This window comes from Nansenia antarctica (genome assembly GCF_963989245.1).
Source record: "Nansenia antarctica genome assembly, contig: SCAFFOLD_244, whole genome shotgun sequence".
In the NCBI taxonomy this organism is placed as follows: domain Eukaryota; kingdom Metazoa; phylum Chordata; class Actinopteri; order Argentiniformes; family Microstomatidae; genus Nansenia; species Nansenia antarctica.
The window spans coordinates 20,001-28,225 of record NW_027663039.1 but is presented as its reverse complement, the minus strand read 5'-3'; the positions used below and the strand labels follow the sequence as shown (position 1 = coordinate 28,225).

Below are 8,225 nucleotides of genomic sequence, written 5' to 3'. Positions count from 1 at the left end.
CTCTTTCCTCTGGCTCGTTTGTCTCTCTCTCTCTCTGGCTCGTCTGCTCTCGTCTCCTTCTCTCTCCTCTCTATCTTCTCTCTCTGGGTCTCTCTGGTGGTCTCTTCTCTCTCTCTCTGTCTCTCTCTCTCTCTCTCTCTCTCTCTGTCTCTCTCTCTCTCTCTCTCTCTCTGTCTCTGTCTCTGTCTCTCTCTCTCTCTCTCTGTCTCTCTCTCTCTCTCTGTCTCTCTCTCTCTCTCTTCTGTCTCTCTCTCTCTCTCTGTCTCTCTCTCTCTCTGTCTCTCTGTCTCTCTCTCTCTCTCTCTCTCTCTGTCTCTCTCTCTCTCTCTCTCTCTGTCTCTCTCTCTCTCTCTCTCTCTCTCTCTCTCTCTCTGTCTCTCTCTCTCTCTGTCTCTCTCTCTCTCTCTCTCTCTCTCTCTGTCTCTCTCTGTCTCTCTCTCTCTCTCTCTCTGTCTCTCTCTCTCTCTCTCCTGTCTCTCTCTCTCTCTCTGTCTCTCTCTCTCTCTGTCTCTCTCTCTCTGTCTCTCTCTGTCTCTCTCTCTCTGTCTGTCTGTCTCTCTCTCTCTCTCTCTGTCTCTCTCTCTGTCTCTCTCTCTCTCTCTCTCTGTCTCTCTCTCTCTCTCTGTCTCTCTCTCTCTGTCTCTCTGTCTCTCTCTCTCTCTGTCTCTGTCTCTCTCTCTGTCTCTCTCTCTCTCTCTCTCTCTCTCTCTCTCTCTGTCTCTGTCTCTCTCTGTCTCTCTCTCTCTCTCTCTCTCTCTCTCTCTCTGTCTCTCTCTCTCTCTCTCTCTCTGTCTCTCTCTGTCTCTCTCTCTGTCTCTCTCTCTCTCTCTGTCTCTGTCTCTCTCTCTGTCTCTCTCTCTCTCTCTGTCTCTCTCTCTCTCTCTGTCTCTCTCTCTCTCTGTCTCTCTCTCTCTTCTCTCTCTCTCTCTCTCTCTCTCTCTCTCTCTCTCTCTCTCTCTCTCTCTCTCTCTCTCTCTTCTCTCTCCTCTCTCTCTCTCTCTCCCTCCCCCGGGGCGGTCAGAGGGGGGTGGCGGGGGGGAGGGAGTGAGGAGCTGGAGGGTGGTGGGGTGAGGGACACACAATGAACCTGCTGAATGGTGTGCTATCTGTCTGTCTGTCTGTCTGTCAGAGGGGGGACTTGTGCGGGCCAGTGCCAAGCTGACCAGAGCACAGGGAGGACAGGCAGCCAGGCAGGGCAGGGAGAGTAGGGAGGTTAGGGAGAGAGGGTAGACAGGGCAGGGAGAGAGGGTAGACAGGGCAGGGCAGGGAGAGTAGGGAGGGCAGGGAGAGTAGGGAGGGCAGGGAGAGAGGGTAGACAGGGCAGGGCAGGGAGAGTAGGGAGGGTAGACAGGGAGGGAGGCAGGGAGAGTAGGGAGGTTAGGGAGAGTAGGGAGGGCAGGCGAGAGGGTAGACAGGGAGAGTAGGGAGGGCAGACAGGGAGGCAGGGTAGACAGGGAGGGCAGGGAGGGAGGCAGGGTAGACAGGGAGGGAGGCAGGGTAGACAGGGAGGCAGGGAGAGTAGGGAGGGCAGGGAGGGAGGGTAGACAGGGCAGGGCAGGGCAGGGAGGGAGGCAGGGTAGACAGGGAGGGAGGGTAGACAGGGAGGGAGGGAGGCAGGGAGGGAGGCAGGGTAGACAGGGAGGGAGGGAGGCAGGGAGGGAGGCAGGGTAGACAGGCAGGCAGGGTAGACAGACAGACAGGCAGGGAGGGAGGGTAGACAGACAGACAGACAGGGAGGGAGGGAGGGAGGCAGGGTAGACAGGGGAGACAGACAGGGAGGCAGACAGACAGACAGGCAGGGAGGCAGACAGACAGACAGGGAGGCAGGCAGGCAGGCAGACAGACACACAGACACACAGACACGCAGACACGCAGACACGCAGGCAGGCAGACAGACAGACAGACACACAGACAGACAGACACACACAGATAGACAGACAGACAGACAGACAGGCAGGCAGACAGACACACAGACAGACAGACAGGCAGGCAGACTCTTTAACAGAGTGCCAGAGGGCGTGGCGTGGCCCCCCAGGAGTGAGTGGTGACAACGACCTGGCTCCCTCACACACCGTCACCCTCCTCCTCCTCCTCCTCCTCCTCGGTCCCCAATATAACCTGTGTTAGGTTTTTATTTGCTTAACTAACTGCCCCCACACCCCCACACCCCCCACCACCACCACCACACCCCCCCCCCCACCACCACCACCCCCCCCACCACACCACCCCCGTGTTGAAATATATTATTAGACGGGGGCTAAAATAATCATCAGCTTCTTCCATCCAGTGACATTGTGCAACGGCAGGTTGTAATGAGGTTGTTGTTGGCACGCCGGGGTGGTGGAACACGCTTGACTCAGGGCCTCCCTCCCTCCCTCCCTCCCTCCTTCCCTTGGCTGTTTTCACTTTAATTGCGCTTTAGAAGAAGACAACTCACTCATTCACTCATTCATTCACTCATTCATTCACTCATTCACTCACTCACTCATTCATTCACACATTAATTCGTTCATTCATTCATTCACTCGTTCACTCACTCATTCATTCACTCATTCATTCATTCATCCACTCATTCATCCACTCACTCATTCGTTCATTCATTCATTCATTCGTTCACTCACGCATTCACTCACTCATTCACTCATTCACTCAGTCACTCACTCGCTCATTCATTCACTCATTCATTCATTCACTCACTCATTCATTCGTTCATTCATTCGTTCACTGATTCATTCATTCATTCATTCACAACATGACACAACTGCCGACGTTCGTGAACCCTGCGAGAATGCCTTTATTTTTTTATTTTTTGACCTGTATCTCCTTTGGTGCGCGCTCCTTCACCTACCTGAAGAAAAAAAAACAGCATTATGAAGGAATCGAATATGATATATTATACATTGTTATATGTTTCTTGTGAGCAGCCTTTAGACATCGAAACGAACCACCTGTCCTGTCCTCTCCTCTCCTCTCCTGTCCTCTCCTCTCCTGTCCCCTCCTGTCCTGTCCCCTCCTCTCCTGTCCTGTCCTCTCCTCTCCTCTCCTCTCCCCTCCTCTTCTGTCCTGTCCTGTCCCCTCCTCTCCTGTCCTGTCCCCTCCTCTCCTGTCCTCTCCTGTCCTGTCCCCTCCTCTCCTGTCCTCTCCTGTCCCCTCCTGTCCTCTCCTGTCCTTTCCTGTCCTTTCCTGTCCCCTTCTATCCTTCTGCCCCCTCCCCCCTCGCCATCTCTATGTTCGGGGCCTAGCCTAGCGTGTTAGCGACGGGGTTAGCTATGAACCCACGAACGCCCTCGTCGTTAACGTAAACAACGTCCTTATCTGTCACTTCCTCCTCGTACGGTTCTCTGACCACATGGTCCTTTTGACCGCTCTGATTGGCTTAGGAGCAGACAGGTTTAGCTGTGGTGTGGTGGTGTGAGGATGGGGCTTAGCGGAGAAAGCGTGGTGGGGGGGGGATTGATTCCCTGGTTGTTGTTGTTGTTGTTGGTGTTGTTGTTGTTGTTGGTGTTTTGTTGTTGTTGTCGACAGGTTGCATCAGGCGTCCCGCTGAGCGATGATCAGCCTCTCTCTCTCTCTGTCTGTCTCTCTCTCTCTCTCTCTCTCTGTCTCTCTCTCTGTCTCTCTCTCTCTCTCTCTCTCTGTCTCTCTCTCTGTCTCTCTCTCTGTCTCTCTCCTTGTTTACTGAGTCTGAGGGCCTGGACAAGGAGCCCTGCAGGAGTCTCTCTCTTGTCTCTCTTGCCCCCCCCCCTTAGACTTGCCGCTGCACGCTTAATGACGTCTGTGGGTGGTTGTTTTCAAAAGTGTTGAGATGAGAACCCGCTCGCGGACACGTTCAATGCAAATGTCAGTGTCGCTGTGACAGATGTGGAGACTGTAGGCCTGTGTAATTATGCACATAATTAGCAGATCCGAGTTGCGTGTCGTGTTAATCGGTTGATTTATATGTCCGTTTTACAAACAGGAACTGAACTGTTATAAACATTATAAACCCCCGATACTAACCAAGGCTTTTATGTGGTCGAGCAGTGTTGTGGCCAGTAAGGAATTAGGGCCAATGTCACCATGATACATGACAGCAAAGGGAACAAAAGGAAGACGAGACAGTATTGATGGTGTTTTCTTGGGGGGCTCGCTCTCTCTCTCAGCTCACGTTTAGATCCTTCTCTCTCTCTCTCTCTCTCTCTCAGCTCACGTTTAGATCCTTCTCTCTCTCTCTCTCTCTCTCTCTCTCTCTCTCTCTCTCTCTCTCTCTCTCCTCACGGTTCGCTCCTCCTCCCCTCTCCCGCCCCCTCTCTCACCCCATTGGACGAACGGAGGTTGTTTTCGCCATCGGATTGGCCCGTCGCGCACGTCCGTCCCGCGGAGCTCCGTTTATCTACCGGGGCTATGTGCAGAGAAAGGACGGTGTTCTGTGCTGCAGGGCCTGGCTGCAACAGCTGACAGAGAGAGAGCAGCACTTTCTGCCCCCGGTGCCTCAAGGAACAAAGCGAGGAAAGGAACGGAAAAACAGCCATTTAACAAGAACAACATCTTTTACAAATAAATATATATATATATACCTCCCGAAATATAAAATCGCACCGAGGGACGCGACTATGAGGCACGCGGCAGCACCCACAGAGACCATGGAAAATCATTCTTCGTTTTCAGTATCAGACTTGTTTAAGATCTGCACCCACTGTGAGCGGCTGAGCAACAAGGTGAGAGAGAGAGAGAGAAGAATTATCATGTTTAGTTGTTTTTTTTAATCATCACGGCGAATTGACTTTGTGACAGCGAGCGCGTTGTGTGTTTATCGCTCTGGATTATCGCTGGGGATTTAAAGTGTTATTTAGTTTAAAGAAGTTAATGGTCTATTAGATAGGTAGTATATAGACTCTTGTACGGTGACTTGTTCCTCTGTGGCTGCAGCGCTGCGGTCTTGTGTTTCTTTTGTGTCCCAACCCTGTCTGTCTGTCTGTCTGTCTGTCTGTCTGTCTGTCTGTCTGTTGGTTGTTTACGCGTTTGGAGAGCTCTGCACCGCTTGTCATCTCAAGACTTTCTGTGCGCTCTTGTTGTCACTTAGGGCATGTCGACCTCTGCGGAGGCTGTGTTACGGGAGGGTTTGTCTAGGAATAAGGCTGTTAGGTTGTCGCTCTGCCTCGGAGGTCATTCATTCCCAACTCCGCTGCGCCGAGGGCCCGGAGGATCTGTGGAGACACCAGGGGACCGGCAGTATGACAGTCCTGTGGAGACACCAGGGGACCGGCAGTATTTAGAACAGTCCGGACAGCACTTTGACACTTTTCAGACCAGTTTGCAGTTTTTTTTAATGTCAGCTCATTACTCTGGTTATTTGTTTATTCGAGCAGATACTTTCTCAACCTATCCCGGGTAGGCTATAAACTGTTGTTTCTACATAACGGATTATCGAACAATTATCCGACTGCAGATAGGCTACTACGTTATAGCCGGCCCGCGCAACTACGAGCACGATAGACGGATGACTTTGACTTCTTTTATTTCTTTTATTTCTTTTGATGCATTTTTGACGCGATTTCTATTTTCGGAGAACTTGGGAAGCAGGAAAACCCTGAAACAAGGCGAGTTGTGGTTGGGTTCCTCTGGCCTGACTGACTGTAGAGGAGGGCGACCCGATCCCTCGCAGGATGTGCAGTGTTACACGGCGACGGGCTCGCTGCCAGGATGGGACTAAAAACCACAATTAGGGTTTTTCCTTTGCCCCCGTCTAAGCCCCTGATATCTCACCGCTGCCAAAATAAAATGCGCACCGCTGACAGACAAACGCAATCAGTCCGCCTCGCTAAGATATATTACACGTCTATTAAGAGTCTCTTTTTTGTGTGTTGTCTTGCAGGACTTAGGAGTTCGGATCCCGAGACCGTTGGGAAATGGACCAAGCAGATTCATCCCTGAGAAAGAGGTACGTCGAACAACACACTATATTTACTTCCACTTCCACACGATTATAGTACACACAGGGGTGCAAACTTGTCACCTTTTAGACGTTTTTTTACCTCAGAATAGGTCAACACCTTTCATAAATGTTCTTTGTTTTCAGACAAAAAAAAACTTTTTGGGGGCCATCGCCAGTTTACACACACACACACACAAACAAAACAACACACAACGTGTGACAACAAGCAGTTACCTCACCCTCCCTCCCTCCATCCATCGCCTCTCTCTCTCTCTCTCTCTCTCTCTCTCTCTCTCTCTCTCTCTCTCTCAGATCCTTCAAGTCAGTAAAGTGGACGCCAGGACGCAGTCGATATTCGAAGACGCCTTCGCCGCGCTCGGTCGCCTTGACAACATCTCCCTGGTGATGGGCTTCCACCCGCAATACCTGGAGAGCTTCCTGCGCACGCAGCACTACCTGCTGCAGATGGACGGGCCGCTGTCCCTGCACTACCGCCACTACATAGGCATCATGGTACGCCCTAACCACTACACACTACACCCTAACCCCCTCTCCCTGCACTACCGCCACTACATAGGCATCATGGTACGCCCTACACACTACACACTACACCCCCTCTCCCTGCACTACCGCCACTACATAGGCATCATGGTACACACTACACACTACACACTACCCCCTAACCCCTTCTCCCTGCACTACCGCCACTACATAGGCATCATGGTACACACTACACACTACACACTACCCCCTAACCCCTTCTCCCTGCACTACCGCCACTACATAGGCATCATGGTACGCCCTACACACTACACACTACACACTACACCCCCTCTCCCTGCACTACCACCACTACATAGGCATCATGGTACGCCCTACACACTACACACTACACCCTAACCCCCTCTCCCTGCACTACCGCCACTACATAGGCATCATGGTACGCCCTAACCACTACACACTACACCCCCTCTCCCTGCACTACCGCCACTACATAGGCATCATGGTACGCCCTACACACTACACACTACACACTACCCCCTGCACACTACACACTACCCCCTACACACTACACCCTAACCCCCTCTCCCTGCACTACCGCCACTACATAGGCATCATGGTACGCCCTACACACTACACACTACCCCCTACACACTACACCCTACACACTACACCCTAACCCCTACATACTACACCCTAACCCCCTAACCCCTACACTACACTAAACTGCCATCTTGTACAGCCTCCCCGCAGACAGACAACCCACAGACTGTTGACCTTGTGACCATGTGACTCATAGTCCTCCCTCCTCTCCCCCTCCCCCGCCCCCAGGCCGCGGCCAGGCACCAGTGCTCCTACCTGGTCAACCTGCACGTCAACGACTTCCTCCAGGTGGGGGGGGACCCCAAGTGGCTGAACGGGCTGGAGGGGGCCCCCGAGAAGCTGCAGCACCTGGGGGAGCTGAACAAGATCCTGGCCCACCGGCCCTGGCTGCTCACCAAGGCCCACATAGAGGTACGCACCTGGGGGGGAGGGGGGGGGGGGGGCTGCTCACCAAGGCCCACATAGAGGTACGCACCTGGGGGGGGGGGGGGGGGCTGCTCGCCAAGGCCCACATAGAGGTACGCACCTGGGGGGGGGCGGGCTCTCTCCTCCTCCTCCTCCTCCTCCTCCTCCTCCCTCCCTGCCTGCTCTCCTCCAGCAATTTCTGAAGGCGGAGGAGCACAGCGGGTAGTCACCACGGAGAGGTTCTTAACTGTGACTCTTCTCCTCCCTCCCTCCTCCAGCAACTCCTGAAGGCGGAGGAGCACAGCTGGTCCCTGGCGGAGCTGATCCACGCCGTGGTGCTGCTGACCCACTACCACTCCCTGGCCTCCTTCACCTTCGGCTGCGGCATCAGCCCGGAGATCCACAGCAGCGGGGGCCACACCTTCCGCCCCCCCTCCCTCAGCCACGCCTACCGGCCGCCCCCCTCCCCCTCCTCGCCCCTCGGACAGTACTGCGTCTGCGACATCGCCAACGGCAACGGGCACGCCAACCACCTGGAGGAGATGTTCGGCAACCGCCAGGTGAGTTAGAAGGAAGGAAGGAAGGTGTGTGTGTGGGGGTGTGTGTGTGTGGGGGGGGGGGGGAATAAATAGATAAACATTGAACAACATAATTGCAGATACTGCGTTTGTGTTTAGCTGCTATCTTGCCCTAAACACGTGTCTCTCTCTCTCTCCCCCCCCTCTCCCTCCCTCTCTCTCCCCCCCTCCTCCCCCTCCCTCCCTCCCCCCAGGGCCTGGAGGTGTCTGGGGAGGTGGAGGTG

At 53.8% G+C, this 8,225-nt stretch overlaps 2 protein-coding genes across 2 annotated transcripts in view; both read left to right on the top strand.

Moving 5' to 3' along the window:
* Window positions 1–3,547, top strand: part of armc2 (armadillo repeat containing 2) — a gene marked incomplete at both ends in the record, with an annotated part of 35,908 nt that extends 32,361 nt beyond the window's left edge. Inside the window, 1 exon segment of the mRNA XM_080551014.1 lies at window positions 3,526–3,547. Coding sequence (XP_080407140.1) covers window positions 3,526–3,547 — 22 coding nt within the window.
* Window positions 3,548–4,470: 923 nt separating this feature from the next.
* The window catches only part of sesn1 (sestrin 1), a 7,173-nt gene continuing 3,418 nt past the window's right edge, over window positions 4,471–8,225 (top strand). Inside the window, exons 1-6 of the mRNA XM_080551015.1 lie at window positions 4,471–4,697; window positions 5,855–5,920; window positions 6,227–6,427; window positions 7,247–7,429; window positions 7,702–7,983; window positions 8,196–8,225. The exon at window positions 8,196–8,225 is cut by the window's right edge and continues 243 nt beyond it. Of these exons, the coding sequence (XP_080407141.1) occupies window positions 4,593–4,697; window positions 5,855–5,920; window positions 6,227–6,427; window positions 7,247–7,429; window positions 7,702–7,983; window positions 8,196–8,225 (867 nt within the window). The 5' untranslated portion in view covers window positions 4,471–4,592. The remainder of the gene's footprint in view (window positions 4,698–5,854; window positions 5,921–6,226; window positions 6,428–7,246; window positions 7,430–7,701; window positions 7,984–8,195) is intronic.